Source organism: Dermacentor andersoni, chromosome 4 (assembly GCF_023375885.2).
Source record: "Dermacentor andersoni chromosome 4, qqDerAnde1_hic_scaffold, whole genome shotgun sequence".
In the NCBI taxonomy this organism is placed as follows: domain Eukaryota; kingdom Metazoa; phylum Arthropoda; class Arachnida; order Ixodida; family Ixodidae; genus Dermacentor; species Dermacentor andersoni.
Genome location: NC_092817.1, coordinates 115,366,137 through 115,391,834, shown reverse-complemented (window position 1 = coordinate 115,391,834; position 25,698 = coordinate 115,366,137). Strand labels below are relative to the sequence as shown.

Here is a 25,698-nt window from a genome sequence, read left to right as displayed (position 1 = left end):
GGGTACATGTTCGTCCAGTATGTCAGAACAAAGGAAAACTTCGACACAAGTTTATCTGCCTCCTGCGGTTCGAGGGAGAGGTGAAAATCGTAGAACGAGGACACGCCTACGTTGAAGAGCCAACCAAGCGTGACCGTAAGTGGGCATGTGCCAAATACTTTCAAGGTCGTCAACATAGTAAAAAAAGCAATGCCCATGCCTTCTGCGGTAGCACACTTCACGAGCACGCCATAAAACAAGCCGCTGCACAGCAAACGGCAGCTACTCGACCATCGAAGATCTACTGAAGTCGCGCTCCCTACGATACACTCCGCCAACTGCGCTTGTGCCTCGAGGATGGCGTCTTCGGGCCGTGCTTCCACCTCCGCTGCTGCTGGACTCGAACCTAGTCTGTACGGCTACGCCATGCTTATGGGAGTCGGTTGCAAGCTGCCGACGAGCACCAGCAGCAGCGACGACAGCAGCAGTAGCAGCAGCGACGACAGCAGCAGTAGCAGCTCTTCCAGCAGTGACAGCGACGTCGCGCCGGCCGGCCCGTCCAAGTCAAAGGACATCGAAAGCGTGCCGTCCACTTCCAGCGCCGCAGCCGTCGTCGTTGGGAGCGAGCCACCGGCCGGCCCGTCCCAGTCGAGAGACATCGAACGCGTGCCGTCCACCTCCGGCGCCGCAGCAGCCGTCGTTGGGAGCGAGCCACCGGCCGGCCCGTCCCAGTCGAGAGACATCGAAAGCCTGCCGTCCACCTCCGGCGCCGCAGCCGTCGTCGTTAGGAGCGAGCCAAAGGTCTGGATTCAGCCAAACCTCGTCCGTCCGGCGGACTTTCCTAGTGACCACTGGGACATGGTTCATGACTGGAGCGATTGGCCCCAGTTCCCTCCCAAAAAGAACGCGAATCAGCATCGGGCGATCGTGGACCGTCTGCCGGCCAAGCTTCCCCATGTCACCCTCGTCAACCAGCACGAATTCCCGCTGCGTAGGATGGAACTGCCGATACACACACAGGGCAGGCGAGTGTTTTTCACAGCCGACGTGTTTTCGGGCCGTAGTGCACGGGGGCGATCTCAAAACGGTTCGCTTTTAGAAGCGTTGCAATATCGCACTCCACAGGGCAGCGTGCTGGCTTCCGTTGTTGGCATGAGCGTTCCGAGCACGCATTAGCGTTCCTGCCGAGAAGCCTCACATGCCACATCGTGGTGTACATGCTGGTCTGAAAAAAAAAAGAAGCAGTGGGCAGTAAACACGCGAACGATAATCACTCTCATTTGGCGAAGGCATCCATGCAGTTTAAACCGATTCAGCAGTGCTGAGAGCAAGCTGGTTGGGTCGCCCATTTTCGCAACTACAGGCAGCGCGTTATTGAGATACGAGGAACAATCGCCTATGCACGACCCACGCATATTGCTGTCTGTTCATGTCTTTCTCAGCATGGCATCGTGCAATCATCTTCTTTTAGCTGCTCGTTTCGACACGTGCATGCGTATCCATCGCGTGACAACGGTGTTCGTCAAAAATTACCGTGCCTCGACTATCTCCCTCGCATGCAGGTTCATGAACCCAGCGCCTGAGTTTCGGATTACAAACTTGGTGGATAAGTGGCAGTACACGGCCTGGCTCACCTTCACGGATTCCACTGGGCACCAATGCGGTCAGTCTGAGCCAGACGCTATCGCAGTCGGCCTTATCGCCGCCTCCCGAGAGAGGCGTTTTTCTTTACATTTTTGTGTTTGTCTATTTGTGGCGAAGCGAATTTAAGCCCTAAAGTGTATCCTTGGAATTGCGCAGTTGGTCAGTACTGCCACCCGGATTCACCGCGGCCCGGTTTTTGGTTGAAGGGCCGGGTGCTGTCGTTTTCCAACCTCAAGCTCTTCTCCAACGAGAACAACATCCCGAACCCGCCTCCGGTAAGAGTTCGTCCGCCGCTTCCCCATTTTAGACGCGCTTGCTAGTTAGGTCGCCGTTCGTAACGTGCACAATACTTAGCGAGTTTGAAGAAGCGTATGCTTTGACTAACACCCTGGTCAGAAGGTCGTGGGTTTTACCTAGGTCAAGTGCAGTGTGCGATCGTTCAAAACTGGCCCGGCGACATTCGGCGAATCCGTCAACAAGACATGACGGCGCGGGTGCTACTAACTTGTTACCGTACTGGCCTGTACGATTTTTTGTTAGCCCAGGGAGGAACGTGGTCTTATACTTATACTCGTCGCTACCTGGGGGAGGGGGCTATTCTACAAGTGACCACCTAGACGACATTTCCATTTCGTCTGCTGCTGAATTAGCTGAAGGTGGTCGTTTCCTTCTGGCTCGCACTACAGCCCAGCTAAGCAGAACTTTAGCAGTGGGTGAAATCGACATGTCCATTTGGTGGACCCTTACAGAATACACCCTTTCCTGATTTCTGGCTGGTCACTATATCTTGTTTAAAAAAAAATGCGGCACACATGACCAAGTGCCCCATGGAGAAGAAACTCTGATTACGGTAATTTTCGCTGTTATAGAATATGGATCAATTAACGGACGCCGTGACGTAACAAATAAGTTGAACGGTGTACGGAACTTACGTCGAGTTGTCGGAGCTTGTCTGATAGTTACCTTGTTACTTGCAACGCCTCCTTGCACCTAACGCATGGATCCCTGAGAGATAAGGACCAAGGCGTGCTATATACTTATCTTCATTCAAGGGACCAAAGACTGTCTTTTGTTGATTTCAGTAAGCTGTAGCTCTTTGGCATTTTCTGTTATCCACCCTGCTTTGTTTCTTCAAAGGCAGTCGGAAACGGTAGCGATGTCGCAATAGCCGCATAGCGTTTTCTGGGACCCACGCATGCCTTTCCTAAAAAGGCCCGCGCACCCTTCCGAAAAGGGAAATACGCAAATGTAGGTCCTATGGATAGAAATTCCTTGCTTGCGAGGAAGGCCCACTTCAATCTCTGGCGGCAATGACATTGGACGAGGTTCTGCAGTAGACCGTACCGACCAAGGTGTATTGTTTATCCGTAGGGTGGAGAAGCGCGCTTCGATGAGCTTTTTTTTTTTTTTTTCGGAAGGCTCGAAGGGGTCTCTAAACACCTCGCCTGGAAATTTGGCCAACGCGATGGTATATGCGTGCGAGGATGCCTTTCGGTGAATACTAGTCCGAAAGACTTCCCTGAAATTCCTCCTCGACTTCTTTGTATACGCGGTGCGCTTATGGTCATCATTCGCGAACAGGACGGGCGCGACCACCGGTATATGGAAGTAGTCCTCACCTGACGCGACAACAGCGTCGTCTGCTACGGCGGGCAGCATTTTCCACAGCGCGTTGACGCGGAACGCTCAATATGGGCATACATATACGTTTGTGCATGGAGTAACCGCCGCTGAAGAGTCCCCAGAATATACAGTGCCTCACTTACTACTACTACATGTACTTGCTACTGACGTTTTACTACCCCCCTAGTAACATTTGTCCCACATAAGACTTAGTAGCATAGTGTAAAAATTTGTCAGTATGTGTGAACATGTTGGTAAAAGGCAGTATGCAACCTAGAAGGTGCATGTACATGGAAAACAAATTCAAGTTTGCAATAAAAGAAGTTTATTCACACAAAAATATTTACACAGAATTGTGAGAGAAGTAATAGAGAAATTAATAAAAAATAATAAATGATTAGTGACTTAGTTGATTACGGCACGGCAGCTGACGCATAATCTCTAGCAAGCATCGATTATAATGTATTTTTACATTCCGAGCTGATGTCACTCAGAATGTTCGCCGAGTGAAGCCTGCATAGAAACAAAATGGTCAGTGTTAACATCATGTTCAGGTTAGCACATGACATATATAGAACAGCTTTTTAAGAAGGTTCACATGAGGTCTAAAGTTGTAACCGTCATCCCTGTTTACTTGCAGAGGAGATAGCAAGGATGGGACACATTTTGCAATGCATATACTTTGCTGCGTTGTATTTTCTACGTGTTATTAAAATTAGGAAAGTGTGCAAGATCGTTTCCGCAAGAAAGAGAACGGCCTAAAACTATTGTTATAGCCCCCAATGTTGTGGCCTGAATGAATTCAGTTTCCCAAAATGTTTTATTAACCAATTATCTGCATAAATAATTTACTCGCTCAAAAAGTCAATTACATGGTTTATACATGGTGAAATTTGTAGCGCACACAATATACACGGACGCAGAGAAGGCGGACGCGCGAGCGCTTACTCACAACTGTTTATTTTTGGAAAGAGAACGTAAAAGCGCCAGCTAGCTGCACCGAGCATGTGCAAAACGTGTGCGTGTCATCCATTTTTATATAAACAGATTACAGAGCTTGAAGCAGTATTCAAGAATACGAATTCTTTGTCAGTGATAGCAACCAATGGATGACTGATGCATTTTTAAGCACGCCTTATTATATGGAACGCTTCTGTAATTTGACGTGTTCATTTATATTTACTCGTAAACAAAATATCAGTGTAAAAAAATAGCGGTTCAGAATGACATAGGTTGCAGTGGTTAGACAAGTGCGAACGATTTTCTTTCCCACTCGCACTTGTCTAACCAGTGCAACCTATGTCATTGTGAACCGGTTCGCTGAAACGTATGTCATTGTGAACCGTGAAACTATACGCTCAATATTTGACTATCGCTCATCCTGTACAGCCAGTGTAGGAAAGAGCATAGAATGAGTTCATGATCAGACAATATTTACTAGACATTAAGTCATTGCGAGTGCTGTGAAAACGAAGTATTTTTACGCTTCGTGCTTATAGCAACTTCAAGCGAACCGCATGACGCGGCATAGTTACGATACTTACATAGTATGTAAGAAAATCGTTCTTCAAATATTTCACGTCGTTACTGTTCGCGCAATAATAACCTGCCAAAATGCGGCATAAGAAACTGAAATAAAATAACATCAAAATAATATGTTTATGAAGCATGATAGAAAAGAACATATCTTTTATTTTAATTTGGAGACAGATAAAACTTCAACGCAGTGCTGTCTTGAGGAACCACTGTTCGCTCTTTGTGCAGTGTGCAGTTTAAAACACGGACAGTGCCAATATTAAATCACCTCACACGACACTGCATCGCAGCTGGCAGAGAAGCTGCAGAAACGTTCACATCACGGAAAGAAGAAAGCACCGTGGGCTTCGTAAACACGTTGCTGGTTGGCGTGCAATGATGAATTAGCCACAACACAGCATAAGCATAAACAGCAGCAGAAATAGCTAGATTGCTGCTACAATGCGCGACGAAACACCTACATCGTTCCGACCGTACCATGCCGGCGTCGCAAAAGAACTGATGGCGATTCTTCGTGATTTGGGAGAGGGAAAGTACGCTTAATTCTGCAGCACAGAATTAAGCGTACTTTCCTTCTCCCAAATCACGAAGACTCGTCATCAGTTCCTTTGCGACGGTCTCCTGCCTTGCCTTGACTCGGGCCACTGTCAAATTTGTGCGCATGCGCGAGATAGGCATGTGACATTCTTTCCATCCATCTGCTTCTACTTGACCGCTGCGGAACTAAAGCCCATTTTTACGCCGAAACATGACCCCCTCCCTCCCACATTCCGATGGTTGACTCACACCTGGACATTCATCGCCTCTTGGTGAAAGATGTGGCCTGCTTTTTTGTGCGCACCCCTTTCTGGGAACTGCACTTGGAGGAATGTACCTCGTGGCAGAGGTTGAAAAAATAAAACCTGACAAGACAGCCGGCTCAATTTTGTTGTGCATTACGGGACTGTATATTTTTATATTTCGAGGCAAATATTGTTCTGAAAACCGGCTTTTCTTTTTCAAATGTAATAAACATAGAAAAATAGTCATATTGGGTAAATTATGTGGTTATCCTATTTTGCGCAAGCACATCCTTCAGCGCTTGCCGCTTTCAAAGACAAAATTTTGCTTCATGGCGCCCAGCGCAAAATAATGCTGAAGCCTATTGTAGTAGTATTTTTATAGTCAAATACATGTCCAAAGCGTGGCGGCAATGACGTTAGCAGTTTTCAGACGCCCGAAGCACGGCAAAATCATGGCCTTTGATATCCTGGCTCTTGGTGTCCGGAATGGCATAATTACGGATGCCATGGTGACCCCTTTTGGAGCTCAAAATTTTATCGCGGTGTTGTGAAGCGAAATCACTGAATATTAACAGTGCATAATAATTTCTTTTCAATCTGTTTTCACACACAGCAAGCTACCATCGCCGTAAAGCAGATCAGTTGACATAGTTGCTTTGCCTTCACTTTGATGCTATGTCCTATTAGTTACCTTTAATGTGCAGAAGTCGTCGGTAGGAGCCAGGGACGAAAGCGTGCGAATAGGGACGGGTACAAAGCTACATGTTTTATACAGTGAGGGTAATTTCATTCTTTTTTCACAGAAAGTGTTACCTGCACCGAGTTCAGCTTTTCTGTCTGTTCGACCTGCGCGCTTACTCAGGTCGAAATTCGCGCTCACTCAGCAGCAGCTGTATTTTGCAGCCTTCTGGATATTTGAGCGACGACGTTGCAGCGCCGTGTTGCCATGAGTTCCGGCTCTTTTTCTTCTTTTTAACAAATATCGCGACGCTACTCTGCTGACACGTCCCAGCTTAGGGCGTACTATTTATATCGCGGAGTGCACTGATCTGATTACCTCGTTGCAAAGCTAATTGGTGGCCTTTCAATAGCACTGCGTGGTAAGGGCCGATTTACGCTCGAGCCCCACGCCACACCACCCGCCTGCCCGCACGCATGTGGTCGGGTGAAAATTTGCGCATTTCGCAGACTGGTACACGCATTTCGGTTTACACTGCATGTGCGAGCCCAATGTATACCAAAATTTGTGAACCAGTTTGCGAAATGTGCTGTTTTCTGCACGACCGCACGGGTCAAGCGTAAATCGGCTTTTAATTAACCAGTCCCAAGGCCGGGATAAACCTGTGCAACTGGTGCGCGGCCTGCACAGTACTCCGCTATCCCACCGGTCTGGTGGTGTAGCGCAAACAAATTTCTCGGAGTGTGCTGACGTCACCGCACGCTCACGTAGTCCAGTGGAACCTTTAAAAAGATTAGTTCTCACAGTTTACGAACATATTTCTTTAAACATTTTAGTAGCGCTCCGTCAACAATTCGCTACCGACTTGGATCGGGGATATGATTTAAAACAAAGAGCTTGATTCCTGAGTACGTCATATATCGGCATTAATGTGTGTTAGAAAAAATGATCAAAAACTCTCAAGTTACTTCCCATTCTAAATATTTTTCGGCAAACAGTACGAGCTGTGGACGTACCGAGGATATATGTCCTTCAGAAAAAAAATAGTTTGATGGTGTATAGTAAAACATTCTTTACACAAAAGGAACGAGCCTTTTGACGCAGTACTAAAGTTGTTATATAGGCAAAAGCTAGAAGACATGTTGACGGGGCACTTAAAATATTCTATTTGCAAAAGTATGAAGGAAGTCTTTTAACGGCTTATTTAAAATATTCGTTATACAAAAGTAAGAAAGAAGTATTTTGACAGTGTATGAGAAAATGTTACCAGAATTTAAATGTAAACAGACTGTTAATAAAGTAAACCGAAAGTTGGTAGAAGTTCTAAATAATGTTGCTAGGCATTTTTGTAAGGCTTACTCGCACTGCCCGCGGACACGTAGTTGTACTGTTTATCCTTCACCGTCCATAGAAGCCATCTTTTTCGATGTCTCGAACGTGAAAGCAATCGCCAGCCATCTGTCGAAGTATTGGAGAACCGCAGCGCGCAGCACCTAGTAATCTTGCAAAATTCGCAACGTGGTGGCCGTTGAAAGTGAGACGGAAGAAGGCGGGCGGCGCAGAAACGATGCGGCCACCCTGCACGGAGCGAGGCAGGACGCGCGCATGGAGGCACCCAGCTAGAGTTACTGTATATGCTACCACAGGTAGCTGTGGTAGCATATACAGTAACTCTACACCCAGCGTTATCGTTAGCTCGGGCCCGACTCCGACGCGGCCTGTTCAACGCAAAAAAACGTTTTTCTGAGATAAGTTCTGGACCGATTTTAATGAAATTTAATGCATCCGAGTGATAAAGTTAAATTCTAGTCACTGCTGGAAGCGGAATTTCGATTTAGGCAAAAGAGAGGTGAGGTGTGCAAACAGGACACAAGAGTAGAGAAGTGGACAACACGAACGCCGCTTCTGCTTCCACTCCTCTACTCTTGTGTCCTGTTTGCACGCCTCGCCTCTTTTTCGCATAATGAATCCTTAGCGACTAGCTCAGCTTCCTGTCGTTCTAAGTTCGATTTGGGGCCTGAATTTTGTCGAAAGAATGTTCAATAATTCGAACGCTCGAAAAAAATAGAAGCACGAGGTTTGCAATTTAATATCTCTCCGTCAAGAACAGATATGACGGCTGTGTAAACGGCATCCATTAGATCGTTGAAAGTAGACAAATTCGATATGTCAGTTTATATATTACGTGAGTTTGTTACGTTGTGTACAAGCGTGCTGCAAAAGCTGAATATGTCGCAACTCCTTTCGTCGCAAGCTGTAGCAGACGATCGATCCTCATGCATTTTCAGGTTGAAGCGCGCTACTGTTTTAAAGAAACCTCTTCGTATATTGCCTTTGTGTATTTCTTTTCGAAGGCGCACTAGTTACTGTGTGTGAATATGTGTACCATTGAAAATAAGCCTAATGTAGGCGGCATTAATCCAAACACTCTCGATGACCCCATGTGGATAGCCAGTCAGACATCGATCTCTCGAATGAGTGACATCGCTCACATATTCCACGTAGAGTGGGCAGAGACGGATGTAAACGTGCGGACCGATGCTACTGCGATATGCTGCGATGCAGATGATTAAAACCTAATATTAGGCGCGTTACGCAGCGCACTTGAATTTGCCTCTTGGTGATCGCAATGATGACCTTCCATACCGACTGATTGCGTTTGCACAAAAATAATTTCGGAGTGATTTTAAAGGCGCACCAACGATAAAAAAATCTGAGCTGCATTAGCAAATTGCGTTTCTCATACATAAAAGAAAAACCGTGTCAGGCGAGGGGACCCGAAAAGACTCCTAAGAGCAAAACCGGGGTGGGTGACGCATTGAACTTTCCGAACCAGATTTGATTTTGAAAATGAAATTTGACGGCGTCTGCCTGGGCCTAGATTTTATCGGTGAAGGTGGACTACACTCTCTTGTAATACAGTCAAAAAATGAAATTCAGGTGTTTCAACATCGTATACTTAACCGCAGCGGCCCAAACGTGGAAAAATATTTTGAAATGCGTGACGTCACTAACTGCAGGGGCTCTGTCGCGACATTCAAAAACTGATACATAAAAAAAAGTTTCTTATATAAACAACTCTAATACGGCAAAAGTTTAAACTTATTTGCCGTTTCCCTTTGGCGGGGGTTTAAACACGGGCGGCCGACTTTAAACCTCTGGCACGATTATTCGTGCTGATATCGTAACGCTTTACAAGAAATATTCGCTAATCCTAGAACTCTGAGTGTCAGATAATCTACATCACTCCTCAACTGAGCACCGCCGATAAGCGTGGTTCCCCCTAATATTTCGCAAATGTCCATGTGTCGCCTGTGTGTAGTGTCTGGAGCATGTTGTGTAATGCATAGCAGTAGTCTGGGGTTGCACAATTTGTGTAGTCATCCAATATTCTGTGGGCATAATTCTCATCGTTTATGACTGCGAATTCAAAAGTTCGAAGGAACCACACGCTGCTTCCCGCGCCTTGATTTGGCCGCCATTCGTGATAAAGCTTTGATATGTTGCAAAAAGCTGTTGACTGTAGTCATTCTTCTTTCACTGTCTTTTCTAAAATAAATGCACGAAGTATAAATTTTTTACATCAGTGATAAATTCGTATAAGAAAGGGATAAGAAGCTGTAAATACTTGGCAATGTAGATCACGGTTGATTACGAATTCACATATTTCCATGAGGTGACTACGGAGGCGACCGTAGACTTCCGCGTGCCATTAAAGAAGTATTCAGAAAGTGCACGCCGGGAAAGAAACCGGCATTCCTTTTAGTCTTCGTGGACGGGCAACCTTCGTCACCGAATTGGAACGCTAATGGCGCACTCATAATTAATATAAACTGCTATGTCATCAGTAGACGGTGAACTTAGCGGAGCATAGTGCGTGGTTGCCAGTGCTCAAAGATGGTTCGGTGATATACTTCGGCTTAACATATACCCATTCTTCTTGTCTTTGGCAGTGCCGATATATACATTCACGACTAATGCTTGCAGGCCTTGAACCCCTGTTAACTCGACTAAATCATTCAAAAGGCTGTCCGACAGAAATATTTAGCGCATGTTGAAATTCTAAAATGACGAACCGCTTAGATTTTTGTTTTCGTTAAGGGAAGTTTAAACATTACCTGGTATTCAGATTGTTTTTGTTGACTTTCTATTTTTTTCTCTTCCCCTCTTCCTTAACGGCCACTTATCGTTTGGGTCAGGAGATAAGCGCGACGATATCACATGGCCTCCGAGATTGGAATATTTCGGAGGCTATGGTAGACAGCTTGTGCTGGTTGTACCGTTCGCACTAGATCTCCGGACATAGAAAGCACAACTATAAAGCGGTCCTGGCTTCCACTTTCGCGCTTTCTGGACTCACGGACAGATAGACTCACTTAGGTGCACCATGCATGCGAGATTCAAAGCGGAATGGCATAGCGTCCCACGCGTAAACTACGATATACCAGAACACTCTTTCTGCAAAGTTCGTTTGCGGAACGGTAACGCCATTTCATTTAACCCTGCTATTATGCTAATGTTAAATTAAACCTGTCTTATTAGTGCTTTCGCATTCACAACTCTTAAGTGATTGGGTGTCCACGGATTTTTGTTTTATAGCGAAGCTTTCTTTGCTTCTTCCTTCGACTTTGCCACTATTGCTGCTGTCGCGCACACCGTGTCAGGGGGTGGTTCAGAGCGTGCATGAGATTCGCGAGTAACGGCACATTCACACCGAAAGCGGAGCGTCTGAGCGGACAAGCGGATTTTCAAAGCGGCGAGGCGGCGAGCGCCCGCGCCTGTTCAGACCAGCCGCGTTGTCTGTCTGTCCGCGCCGCCGGGAAGGCGGGGCATCTCGCAGTATCTTTAAAAATTTCAGGGACGTGCCACCATCTCGCGGCACTTTGGATTTGTACGCGCACTTTCGATATTTTTTTTTCGTCGTGGGTTGGCGCACTCCCGTCCGCCATCTACGTCTGCAAAATGATGAGCTCAGACGAAGAAGACGAGATCGTTGGCATTTTACTCGCCACTTGTATAGTTGCTTTTCGAGATTTGTTACAGCGCAACACAAGGACGAAAGACGGTATAAAGCGACGACACGGCGCCGTGTCGTCGTTTTATACCTCCTTTTGTCCTTGTCTTGTGTTGCGCTGTAACAAACCTTACTATAAATCCCAAACAACTGGCCCAACTTGCCGTTTTGACGCTTTTAAAGAACAGTAGCGAAAAGCCCAGAGAAAGACATTCGTTTACATTCGTTCACCAGAGCTTCAGCTGTGTCGGGTTCTGAGTGGTTTCAGGGAAACAGGCCAAGCTTAAATAATTGGCCCGGTACAGTACCTTGCTGCTATTTCTAAAAACTAAACTGCACGCAAGTATGTCAAGCGGGCAACTTAAGCAGGCCATTCAGAAGCAGAGTCATGTTAATTAACGCGCACCGCAGAGTCCAGCAGACATTACGGAAGCAGTTGACAGTCAAATCAACACTTCTGTGCCCACCGCGATAGCTTTACGGCTATGACATTGCTAGAGGTCGTGGATTCCATCCTAACCGAGGCAGCCGCATCTCGACGGGGGCGAAATAGAAAACGCACCTGCACTTAGACTTTGGGACACGTTAATGAACATCACGGTGTCATAATTAAACCGGAGTACGCCACTACGGCTTGCCTCATTGCCCGAGTCTGGTTTCGGAACGTACAGCCCCATAATACAATTCAAGTTGTATGGTTCTGCCGCAATGCGATGTGCCATGTGAGGAAATGACAACGTTCAACCCTCTCAGAGGTTATAAAATATGGCACACAACAATGGCCCAGGTAAACACCTCTCCCTGTGCGTTCTGTGCACTACGCAGACGAACAGCAGTGGTACATGCAAGGTAACGTTTAACAATTCGCCACTCTCGTGTTTGCCTAAACAATGAAGGAATTAAGCTTTAGCCGCCAACATCACCACTAATTATCGTCAATCAAAGCATCCAGCACGGTAAGCTTCGCTTACACCGATTCCCACAGTGCGTGGGATCTGCAAAATTTTCTTGTGCGTTTCGGCCATTGCGGTTCCTTGAAAAAGTCCTTGAAACTTCCAAAGTTGACTTTTCTAGGATACAACCCAGACCATTTTACATATAGAAGTACAACTAGGTTCGAGGAGACGTCACTGCTAGCTGGTACAGGAGCTTCGCTTCAAGGCGACGGCACCACCAGTCTTTCGTTTGTGTGTCTGTATACTGGCTTACCATGCTGGCGTTCTCGCGGCAAGAGTGGCTTCTTTTTTCAATTCTTGGCATAGCCGGAGGTTAATTTGCTAACACAACACAAATAATTTTCCTCTTCATTGCAACTTAATGACTTCAACAGAAGAGGCGAAAACGTCACGAGGCGTGAATGAAATCAGTCTCTTCTTTCAGTTAAAATACAGAAGTACTACTAACGCGCGTGTTACCACTATAGTGCATGAAATACACTTGGGTTGTCTGCCTAGACAACGAGTCCCGTTGCCTGTAAAGTGTGGTGCTCCTTCAAATTTCGAGTGAAGTTCCTGCACCAGCTTAACATCAAGTCATGAATTTTCATGGCGTCCTGCTCGTGTCTATTTATTTATTTATTTATCTTTATCGGTAAACTGGGCCTACATTGTATTGTAACAAAGCCAAAGAGTGAACTTGGCAAGTTTCACGAATTTCCATTGTACCACAACATAAATGCATTTAAATCCGTAACGTCACACTGATGTGCGACACTGGAGTTCTAGCGTGGAATAAAAAAATTTGGAAGTTTGGCTTCTAGCAGACAAAGTTCAGAAGTGCAAGTGTTTCTTAACTTTCAGTCTCACAATTAGGTAAGGTCTCATTGACACACGATTTCAGTGAGTCGCAAAGAGTTGCTAAAGAGGTGTGTGAATCTTTTTCTTATTCAGGTATTTCCCGAGAATATTGGTTTCGGTTCAGTTCCCACTAAATTCAGGCTCAAGTTGTTTGACACCTAGTGCTTATGTAGGCGAGTAGTTCTCCCCACTTTCTCCCACTCCCTAACCCCTCTCCCCATTTAGGCCACAAGTCATTCTTTCCGAAACAATATGCTTTGCTCAATTATGACTCAATGAAAAAATACACTATTGCATTCTGCTCAATGAACCCTTGTCCTTAAGTAGAGAGAGAAAGCGATGAGTACTACCGACAGCATGGAACCGGCAGGTTCAAGGTGTATGCACCCTTAGCTTGTTTCAGGATGGCCTGCATTGTCATTTGCTTCGCCAGTGGAACACTGAAATGCCTTTGTGCTGCCGTTTGATTCATTCTGTACAGGGTTTGTGCAGTGTGGCTTGATAGCACGAGGTTGTGGGTTTGACGAGATTCCGGTAACAAATAGCGAGTGGTAAACAAAAAAAATTGAATCTCCATGCTTTTGGTGCCTGTTGAGAGTGCAGTAGGTGCCAGGCCAGTTTTGTACCGAACTAATTCATGAAGTGTTTGGTGCCGTTCACACTATTGTGCACTGCGTATGCTATCGATTCCCTCGATGCACTTTAGCCTGCTTTCCTTATAGGTAAGTGGGCACTCCAGTCGGGGCGAGTAGGCTGCCCAGTCGCACACTAAAGTATTGGTGCTTCAAGGAGGCTAGATTTTGATTTTACAACGAAGCTGTTAGCCTCTAGTTGGTCACCCTTTTCATGTTCGCATCTATCGTCGAAATTGTGGGCCGATCCTGGCGACAGTGCTAAGACAAGAGCAGTGGCCCTTACCCCAGTATGGCACAGGCTTCAAGCAGTTAGCAAAACGAAGTGAACAGTGCATGGATTCTCTGGAATCGCTCATGCAACGTATACATAACAGTATACATTTCAATAAAGAACAAGCATACAGCAATCATCCAAACCACATAATTGATAAGGCGCTCCTGTTAACAATGCGAAGCACGTAGCGCTGTCTGTATACATTTCCAGGTAACGATTGTTGCTGCGCAAGCTGCCACAGTGATGGCAACATGCAACGTGAGGAGCGACGTTCCTAGCCTTTCGTATATAAGAGCCAGCCTAACAAATGACTTCAATGTTGTTGCAGCACCGCTATGGGGAGCAGCGTGCTGTCACAATTAGCATTACTCTAAAGCAATAAAGCATCGCATAACCCCCTCAGCAGTTGCAGTGGTGGTTTTCAACACCTTTGCTGGACATACACTTTTGCAAGGCTGGGACGGAGAGTCAGTTTGTTTGTAAATATGTATGTCATATGAATAACGAAAAATGAGCATGCAACCTGTTCCCTAGACCAAGGCCTTCCCTCCCCCACTCCAAACTAAAAGCTCAACACCAGAAACTGCCCTCCTTTATCTTGCAGATCAGTCTGAGGGGTTACCGCGCTTACCGTATCCAAGTGAATGTTGGGATTGTGGACGATTACGGACACATCGTCAGCGCATCGGTCGTCCGGCAATCTGTTGGTGCCCGCTTCATTGCCGTCACAAGTTGAAATTCTAGGTGAGCGTCGTGCTTTGCATGATAGCTGTTTCCTTTCCGAATCTGTGCATTTCACTGTCCTCTTCTTTCTCTCTCTCTTTTCCTCCTACAGCTGATGAAACCACGTTCCGTACTTTATTTTCATTTTAATTTTCTTTTGCTTCTAGTCTCAAGCCTCGAGTCAAGAAAGGGTTCAAGACTGAGGCACACTAAGCAAAGCCTCCCTCTGATGCTGTGAACTCAGTGCGGGGTATTTTACCAAAGCTCTAGCTAACAGACGATGCTTCTTTCTGCTGAAAACTATGGTTTGCTTTAGAAAAGTGGTTTTTACAATAGATGTACTTATCCAAATTTCACTTGCACGAATTTATGACCATAACCGGAAATTGCAATGTACACTTACCTTACCAGGTTATCATGGAGCATTTAAGAAAGAAATTGCGATTTGTTTTCACATGACAAAATAAAAATTTTTGCATCCAATTACCATTGCCCCACGCCTCATTTTGTCATGAAAAGTATCTGGTGCGTGCAGCAGCACCTGCAGTATGGCGAGGCACGGCGTACGAAGTTGGAAAGAAGGTTTCAAGATAAGGCGAGGGATTAGGTCACAACCTATGGGCCGTTTGGTTTTTATTCTAATGCCCATGTCATGCTTTAGCGAGTTAGACCCAAGTAAATAGTCGCGTACTGAACTGAATTTCAAGTTGGAAAAGAAACACGGCAAATGCTTACCATGCGGTGGTGAAGAGGGTCACTTAGTGGCGAACGCGGTGCTCCCTTTCCTTGTCTCGGTAGCGGTCCTCATGGTAGTGGTCTCGGTAGTCCCGCTCACGGCTGCGCGACCGGTCACGCCTACTCGACTTCTCTCGGCGTGATGATCGCTCTCGTGACCGGTCCCTCGCCCTGGAGCGCGGATGGTCCTTACCCCCTGTTGCGCATTGCAAAACACGCAACAGATGCACATGAGAAAGGCGTTCGCGAAATCACAACATGCAGTAAATTTCATTCAGTTGAGAAAAAATAAAAGCGGTGCACCTACACATGATGCTGATTAGGTTCTATGTGCCATGCACTCTCGGCTAGAAACGTTTACAAGAGAGGGATCCGACCGCATCTATGGAGCCCGTACATTTTGCGATACAAGGCCATACTAAAACACCACAGATTGAACAGACAATACTCACCTCCAAACAAGACCCTCTCACGTGTAGACGCCGTAACATGTCGACAATTACAAACCGATATATACCCCCATTTAAGTAGACTACACGCCACACACCCCACACTATATTCATACAAATGTCCCCTTTGTAACAATTACGCCTACCTATATCACACCACATAGGCGTGCCCCAACGTGAAGGCAGCCCCGCAAATACCCAACCCCACACCCGAGCAGTGGGAGGCCGTGCTGACTAGTTCGGACCCTCGTAACCAGCAGAAACTGGTGTGGCTGGCCCGGGAGACAGCAGGAGCCGCCGGAGCCGTGGAATAAGGGCGCCTCCCGCACAAGAAGAAAGACACCTGCTTGTCCTTTCCTTCTTTTAAAAAATAAATGTTTCTCCTCCTCCTCCTCCTCACCGAAAGAAGTTTACCAGTAAAATTGTGCAACATTTCCACACACACAGATAACTCCTTGTTCTTCGACCTTTACGGAACTGAACAAATGAAGTTATGCAGCAAGCTCAATTTAACAGGATGCAGAAAAAACTAAAGCCCAAGAACTGTTGATTTATTCATCAGTAATTGGACAAAGTAACTTGCACCCCCTTTCCGTGTCCAAAGTAGAAATCTAATGTGCACCGAATTTTTTTTAGCGAGAAAAGCGTAGCATGCCTCCTGTTTTGGCAATATGAAAAGACGAAATCTGCAAACTCTACCTTCAGAGAATAGAAATTTGCACTTAACGTCCATCATTAACTGTTACTCAATATTAATCGATACAAACAACAACACGTCTTTCATACAATCCATTACGTTTGATATTCCACACTTCCAAAATTACTTCGCAACAATAACAAACACCTTTAGAATGAGCTTTTGCAATCAAAGTGCCACCTCACCAACGTCATCACACGTGAGAATGATAGCCGCTGCCATCGCGTGTGGTTTTGTATTGTATCCGATTCCACCACGTGCAGGCAATTTTCAGACCAATTTTCCAAGAAAAAAAAAAGAATGCGAATTGAGTAAACTCCGTAACCATTTAATGCGCTCTATCGTTTTTGCTTTAAATGCCTACTAGGGAAGGCTGACAATAGGCATTTCTGGTGGATGATGCATGTTCAAGGCATTCATCGCTTCCTAAGCTGCTGCTAAAGTGTATTGCTATTGGCACCACCATCGAGATCAGGCACGTGCATGTTGACCACTCAAGTTGGAATTATTCAGCGAAGGCCAATTTTAGGATCAAAATAACGAGTCTAGGCCAATAGACATGCAGAGATGCTGGCTGGAACCTTCGGTCGCGATCAAACGAACTGAAAAATCAAATAAACAGAATTATATTAATTCTCTTGTGCTAACGGTCTACATGACCAATCGCAAAGATAACGAGATGCTGGTAAAGGCAACAGCAAGAAAAGAAGTGCATATTTCGTAAATTCTGAAAGCATCCGTAACTCGGACCACTTAGATGATGATAGGAATGCCGGTCACGTTAGGTTCAGGACAGATGTTACACAACTTCAAAGGTGGTCAATCTAACCTGCACACGCATACTCGGCTCATCCGTCCCAACTGAACTAACATATTAGCGGCACTCATTCTGCAACGGTTTGCAGCCTGTTGCCAAAGCGGCCCACAGGGAATTTTTGTCACGGCCACACTGCCTAGACTATTAGGCCTACTCGGCGCTGCTTCATCGGGCATCGGCGGCTAAAGTTACTGTTCGGTGTTGAATCGACACAGATCTATTTGCAGCAGCTGCTCGAGATTCAGAAAGCCGACAAACACTGTTACCAGATTGGGCTATTAAGAGACAAATTGGGCTATTTTTGTGCGAGTTGGCGTCGGCATTTTCGTTTTGGCTATGTGGCTATTTTTGGCTACATTTATTTCCTGTGTAAAAAAAAAGTAAAAATAGTTAAGCACAAATGAAAAGCACGCTGAAATCAATATGCAGACGACAGCAGGTTAAAGAAATTGAGCGCGTCTACTACAAAATAAAAATTTGCATGTTCTATGTTAAAGAACACATATGCCTGTCAAAAGGTCAAGGATGGCGGCCTTTTGATAACTTTAATTAAGAAAGCTGGCCTCAGGAATCAAGTCTCCATCCGCGATCTAACGCTACCCGCGCGCGCGCCAGCGAACATAAACTGTTGCTGTCTCCACATGTGAGCTTTCGGCGTCCTACGTTTTAAGCATGAGATGCTTCTAGCTCCCGTGGACGGTGCGCCGCGGGTGACGCCGACGCCAGAACGGAGGGCGAACACCGAGCTGAACCTAACGAAAATTTGCCTAATTTTATGCTTGCCGCGTGGCGCCTACGTGGCAATTCGCTCGGGCTCTTCCTGCCCAAATTGCCCCTGCTCCACCGCCAACGTAGAACATATCCTCTTCCGTTGCCCCACAGCCACCACAGCCATGCGTTCCCTACACAACTCCAAACCCTCCTCCTGTCTTTGCTATCACTACTACCCGTACCAAATGCCGCCGTCGAACGAGTGTTCAGCCAGGTCTGGCTCATTAAAACCGACCTCCGAAATATATTGTCGAACAAAGCATGGGCAGCGCTCGTCCACGTGAAGTTTGGCCTGGCCAGGAACGGAGGCTGCTGCTAGGATTTTAAACCGGGCCAAGAATTTTTGTCCCGTTTCAGCTCTGACATTTTGTACAAACCAAGCTGTTCCACTTCGCAATAAGGTCGCGATGCTTAATCGTATTGACAGGGGTACTCGTTTATTTTTATCGGCCGAGCACGTTTCACCGCCTAACAACTCTTATTGCACAGCGCAGGACGCGCCTGCATGTATCGGGAAGTTTCTGGAATGTTATCGATGGTTCCATCCGCTGTCTGTCACCGAACCTTGTGTAATCTGATTGCATGTACGCGCGACGTCTATAGTATAGAATTTTGTGCAAGACACGTGAGTCCCAGCTATTAGTCTGGAACATTCGGCGACTGATATGTATAAAAGCCGACGCGCTTGACCCGCCGATGAGATTTTGACGATCGCCGACTGTGTTCGCCGCTGTCGCTGTTCTTTAAGTGTAGCCTGTTTGTTGTCTTTGTGTAGCCAGTATTGCTACTGTGTTCTGTATACGTCACTACCACGTGCCATCAGCATACCTCTTTATGTATATATATCGTACTATATTTTGTGCCAACCGCCATCTATTGTGTTAGACTTTGTCTTGCAATCTTTTGTAGTTCTTAATTTAGTGCATTGTGTGGTATTAAGCGAAATTATCATGAGCTGTAAGTAATAATACTGAAAACCTGAATGCATGCCATTGCTTAGCGCGTTTATTGCGCGGTGCTATGTGTGTTGTTCTTTTCGTGATATTTTGGTGCTCTGGAAAAAATAAAACAGTGCATTTGCAATGAAGACTACATTTGCCTTATCGTGAATTTGCCTGCGTGCCTGCGTTTCTGCACTTCTTGCGTTTGTGCAGCATCTCTTGTCTGTGCCGCATGGCCTCCGTGACGATGCGCGGTGAAATCATGAGTGGTCATGGGTGGAAAAAGTAGTATGTAGGTATTATTGCCGAAACTAATTCAGTATGCTTAAGAAATGACTTCACAAAAAGGCAAAGCTTTTTGGCTACTTTTGGGCTACCCAAAAGTTTCGCTTTTGGCTACATTTGGGCTACTGCGGAGGCCAATTTGGCGGCCTGTGGTTGGAACAGTCTGGCAACCCTGCCGACAACCTGCCTCGCAAAGAAACGCGAGTGCATGGTATGGCAACAAAGCTGTTCACGGACTCCACTTTGTTTGCGACGCACCTTACGGCGGCCTCTCGTTTCTGATGCCGTTTGTGACGCACAGTCTCTTTTCGTAGCCTTGAGCAACTCGTCACAAGACTAGCTTTGGATTTACGCTGCAAGAACGAGCGTCAAGAGCCGGTTGCATGCATTTATGAACAGAAGACAGGGGGAGCAACCAGTGACCCTCCAGATTCAAAACCTTTGGCAGGTGTCCAATAACCCTAAACCTGCCAATGAGAGAGAGAGAGAGAGAAAAAACATTTATTTGAACCATCGAGGTGGTTGCTATGAGGTCGAGTGGGTGGTGTCCTCATTCCAGGACTCCACTGGCCATGGCTGCTCGACGTACTTGCTGGACGAGCGCTTCTTGTCCCGCCAGGGTATCGCCGGTCAGCTGTACCTCCCACCGCTCAAATGACGTGCTAGGCGTCTTTAAGTGTTGAGGTTTGCCCCCGCACCCCCACGAGATGTGGAAGAGTGTAGGGCGTATGTCGCCGCACCAGGGGCAGATGCCGCGATATGTATGTGGGAACATTTTACTGTATTTGTGTAGGTTAGGAAATGTGTTTGTCTGAATAAGTCGGAAAGCTACGGCATCTTCAGTGCTGAGCTTTCTGTGAGGCGGAGGATAAATCCTGCGGTTGAGTCGCTGGATCTCGAGTCGGTCGCAGTAATTGGACGGCAGGGGCATGAAGGTAAATGGTGGGGATTGATGAGACGATTCGTCTTGCCCCGCTCGGTTGATTAGCGCTCGAGCTAGGGCGTTCGCCCTCTCGTTCCCCTCCAGACCCGCGTGGCCCGGCGTCCACGTGATTTGATGGTATTCTTGCAGCCTCGGGCCTAGAATATGAGCCGCCAGCAGCGGTGTCCGGCCGTTGGTAAAGTTACGGCAGGCCTATTGCGAGTCGGTAACGACATGGGATTCCCTGCCTACCCTGTCTTCTTGCTTTATTACCAGCGCCGCAGCTATGGTTTCAGCCGCAGCTGGGGTCTCTGCCCTTACGGAGGCCGCGAGAGTCAAGGAGTTGTCTCTCCCGTTCACGGCGGCTACTGCGAAGAGGCCCCCTACAGGGTACGCCGCCACGTCCACGTACGTTACGTACGGGTCACCCTTGAATTGTCGGCGCTGTCTGTCGACGCGAGCCTTGCGTCGTCCTTCATGGAGTTCATGGCTCATGTGCTTCGGTATCGGGTTCGCCTTGATCTTGCCTCTGACCAATGAAAGAGTGTGGACGACGCATGTTCTTTACCCTCAGCGCTGGCTGCGTGGGCTATGCGCGGGGCGATTCACGTGATGCGTGGCTGTTTGATCATTGACCTAGATTCTCCTGATGATAACCAATCTGACGTAAAGTTGGGACTACCCTTCCCTATTCTGGAGAAATACTGGAAAACAAAGCTTTCAGTGCAATAAATAAAATTGCTACAAAACACAGGTCCACCATTACCTGAGAAGCTCGTTTGTGTTCATTATGACAGAATGTCAAAAAGTTATTCGTTTCTGAGGAAAAGAAGCCTTTGATTCTATTCAACAGGAATCCTACCGCTAAAAAAAAATTCGGGACCTTTGTATACTAGAACCAGGGTGTCTACCAAGTTGACATTTCCAAATTAGCTGAGTTTTCCACACTTTCCCTGAGTGCCCTTGCAAAATTCCCTGAGTGACCCAGAACTTCGTTTCATGTCAAGACGGCTTGACACCATCTCGCCCGATGCTGCCACTCTCTAGTAAGCATGTAAAAAAACTTTAGTCCTTACTTTCAATAGTAAGGACTAATGTTTATTTTATTCAATAAGAAAACGGAAGGGTGGAGTTAGTAAAATGCCCAGCGCATAAAGTAGCTTTTAAAAATGGTAAAAACCATTGCAAATTGGGTCGTACATCCTCAAATGCGAATAAAAAGGAGATGCATACAGAATAAACTATTTTCAAATATGAGCAATTTCTATAAACTCATAGCAAGCTCATTGGTATGTCCAAGCAAAACATCTGAGTGTTGTGTTTGACAGCTTTAAAGAGTTTATTTTGGTTTGAATGAGGGACACCTGCATCTCGGCTAACGCCGGGATGCAGGTGTTTCGTTGTTTTTTGAGCTCAAGCTCTTTCAAAGACGCTGCGGCACACTTCCTTTCCCGTTCATTCCTCAATGCGCAGGGCGTTTCTGTTCTCATCCTCCTTCCACTGCATGTTTGTCCCATGGACCATTTGAAGCTTCCTCTTGGTCAGTTGTACAGTCAACGTCCGATTCTTTGGACTCCCTAGTGGCCGCGACAACATCAGAAAAATGAGGCAGTTAGAAAAAAACAAATGCATGTTTTCTACTGCCCTTAAAGGGCCCTTCACCAGGCCCCATATCAAATTTCGGTTATATGCTGGAAGTTCTTATGTGGAGTGGGTGCCGTCGCTAACAATGGGGAATTCTTTCAATGAAAAACATGGCACAGAACGGCAAGAAGCCTAATAGCGAACGTCGAAGCAGCTAGGCCCAGCTTTGCCATGGTTGTGGCCATGGCTGCCAGCAGATCCGCCTGCGAGAGCGCCGGTTTGAGGCGGCATCATTTCATCATCATCATCATGCTATTTATGTCTACTGCAGGACGAAGGCCTCTCCCTGCAATCTCCAATTACCCCTGTCGTGCGCCAACCGATTCCAAGTAGCATCCGCAAATTTCCCAATTTTGTCGCACCACCTAGTCTTCTGCCGTCCTCCAGTGTGCTTCCCTTCTCTTGGTACCCATTCTGTCACCCTAATGGTCCAATGCTTATCTAGTCTTCGCATTACATGACCTGCCCAGTGCCATTTTTTTTCGCCCAAGGTCTATTAGAATGTCATCAGACAGTAGAGAGTTTTATAATAGGGGCCCAAAACGTTTTGCGGCCCCAATGGAATAGCGTCGAAGCCACTGCGCATGCGCGAGACGCAAACACCGTTTGGGTTTTGCGTTGGGAACGCTATTTCACCGATTTAGCGGAAGCCCAAATAGCGGCCCCAAAAACTTTGCGTCAGCAAACATGGCGGCACCCATCGAAGCGACGGCTCTAACCTATAGCACTAAACTAGGTTCGATTCGTGGTAACGCGTGAAGTTCGCAAGCTAAGAGAAGTGACTGCGGTTACCGCATTCTATCAACTAGCGTGTTGTTATGAATATTGAGTCATTAGACGCCGCTGATTTCGAATTCGCTTGTGGATTTTATGGCTCGTAGGTCTAACACGGCTAAGCTTGGCTGGTGAAGGCACGTAAAGTTGGTTTGCTCGAAACTAAGCGCAATTGTTTCCTGCTTACAGAATAACGTCCAAATTGTAATTAAACGCGAATACACGCAAGTCAATATTACTATTTCTATCATAAAATGGTATATCTTATTTAATTATTTCTAATAGCTTTTATTTGACGCCGTATTGGCGCTGTCAGCGCAAGACGCTATCTGCGAACGTAAAACCCTATTCTAAAACTCTTCACTCCTTCGTGCCCCAACGCTAACACCCGCAGAGCTCTTTGGGGCCCCAAACTATTGGGGCCCCTATTCTAAAACTCTAGTTTTAGTATAGCGCACGCTATACCATTGCGTACGCTAAAAAATAGCGGGTCGTTACTGCGCATGCGCTGAACGCGCGTATGCAACGCAAACGAGTTAGCGTTCTTGCGTGGTTTTCGGAGTTTGCGGGAAACATGGCGGCGGTCCCGGCTGCCCACTTCAAATTGAATTTGGCGTTGCTTTTGTAAAATGCACTTCGTTCGTAGCAAATGACTGTGTCAAAAAGACTCGGGCCGCTTCGACGACAGAGTATTATGGATAACCTCGTGGTGTTTTCGAGATCGCTTCTCGTTTCGAACGAGTCGAAGCCTAACGAAAGAAACATTAGAGATGTCAGCGCCACCTATCGCTACAAGCGCGAAATAGCTGCAACGACGGCATATGGCCTCTCAGATTCGGAGATATCGCCGGCCAGCTAAAATTGTGGAAAGCGTGCGCTGCTTAGTGTACGCTATAGTTTTAGCAGTGCCGTATTACGGTACGGTAAGTGCGGTATACGGTACGGTATAACCGTTCCGTACTAACTTACCGCGATGACCGAAGACGTTTTCGCTGCGTGGGCCGCTCGATGCGTACGGTAATGTGATAATGATGATAGCGGCTAACATTGGGGCTTTGCAGAACACAATAACTATGCGCTGAGTGCGAAATATTCATTTTGACGAATAGTAAAAAGCTTTAGCTTGTCAATACACGCTAAACTAAAACTGTCTATCTATACCCGTTTGATCTCTGATCCCAGCCGCTCTCTTTCTGTCTCTTAACGTTATGCCGAGCATTCTTCGTTCCATCGCTCTTTGTGCCGTCCTTAACTTGTTCTCAAGCTTCTTTGTCAGTCTCCAAGTCTCTGCCCCATCTGTCAGTACCAGTAAAATGCACTGATTGTATACCTTCCTTTTCAATGATAACGGTAAGCTCCCAGTCAGAAGCTCACGATGTCTGCCGTATGCGATCCAACCCATCTTTATTATTTTGTGAATTTCCTTCTCACGGTCAGGGTTCCCTGTGATTAGTTGACCTAGGTAAACACACTTCTTAACAGATTCTAGACGCTGACTTGCGATCTTAACCCTTTACTGCACCTTGTTGCACTTACGCAACATTCTGATGAACGGCGTTAAAAACCGAAGCAAAGTCAGTTTGGAGCTGCCTGTACACGTTGTTGCATATCCGCAACATTGGTCTGTAAAACGCGCCACCTTGTGCTGCAATCTGTGCTAATCCTTCGCATCTTCTACCAAAAGAAACATGGCGGAGGCTGCGCGCGCCCGCGAGTAGTTATATAGGTAAGTTTTACAAATTGTAAATGTATTTCTCCATAAGACAAAGCGCGAAAAAAATTCTTACGCTATGCTCCACATCCTTCTGACTCTGTAGGTACAAAAGACATTGTCATTTCGGAATAGTTTGTTCCTGGCGACAGAACATTGCTATGTTGCACAAATGCAACAACGTGTACATAGTTTATTTCCTTCGGAAAAGTGAAATGGCTCCGAAACGCTGGTATGGCCAAGCAATTCCTCCTGATAGTGAAGGCAGTGACTATTCAATTAGTCACGACAGCCACGAGTGTAAGTCCGTTTTGGTTCAATTTGTGGACAAGATGTTCTCTGGTCGAATTTCTTTTTTTCTTTTCAAAAGTAAGCTGTGCCTCCGCACGTTGCCGCGTCACGTCGTCATGTGCACAGCTTTACGTCTGTGCTTCGATGTTCTACATATTGACAATAACCTGAAAACACTGCAATGGTTCGTGGCTGCACGGGAATCTGCGTGACGTACTGCACGAAGCGTGGGAACCACCTGTGCTGCACAAGCATGTACAAGTGCTTCTTTTTGTTCCACACTAAATCATAGGTGCACCAATGATTGTCTCGTGCAAATAAGCATCTTAGTATGAATCGCACTAAATCTATCTTTTACTTTCAACTTCTTCTTTATTTGCACAGTGTTGCAAATATGCAACATACCCTTTTTCTGCAAATTGAAACCACTGACATTCGCTAAAGTAAGTTTCGATGGGAGTACAGGTACTGTTATGCTTCCCTACAACTCCATGAATAATATTTTGAGGAAGCAAAAAATTGTGCAGTAAAGGGTTAAAGTATTGTTCCCTTGCCCGGTTACTTATCATTATCTTTGTCTTCTGCATATTAATCTTCAGGTCTACTCTTACACTCTCCCTCTTAAGGTTCTCAACCATTTGTTGTAACTCATCCGCAGTGTTGCCGAATAGAACAATGTCATCGGCAAACAGAAGGTTGCTAAGGTATTCACCACCGATCCTTACTCCTAAACCTTCTCAGCGTAATAGCTTGAATACTTCATCCAAGCACGCGGTGAATAGCATTGGCGAGATTGTGTCTCCTTGTCTGACCCGTTTCTTTATAGGTATCTTCCTAATTTTCTGGTGTAGAATTAAGGTGGCTGTGGAATCTTTGTGCTATGTACTCCTCGATTACGCAATGCCTCTATGACTGCTGGTATCTCTACTGAATGAAATGCTTTTTCGTGATCTATGAAAGCCATATAGAGAGGCTT

At 46.3% G+C, this 25,698-nt stretch overlaps 1 protein-coding gene across 1 annotated transcript; it reads left to right on the top strand.

Annotated features, from left to right (window-relative positions):
* Positions 1-1,495: 1,495 nt before the first annotated feature.
* Positions 1,496-15,133, top strand: LOC129380185 (uncharacterized). Its single transcript, XM_055074316.2, has 4 exons — positions 1,496-1,642; positions 1,780-1,898; positions 14,567-14,706; positions 14,853-15,133. Exons 1-3 carry the CDS (start codon positions 1,546-1,548, stop codon positions 14,696-14,698), a joined length of 348 nt encoding a protein of 115 aa, XP_054930291.1. The 5' UTR covers positions 1,496-1,545; the 3' UTR covers positions 14,699-14,706; positions 14,853-15,133.
* Positions 15,134-25,698: the final 10,565 nt, after the last annotated feature.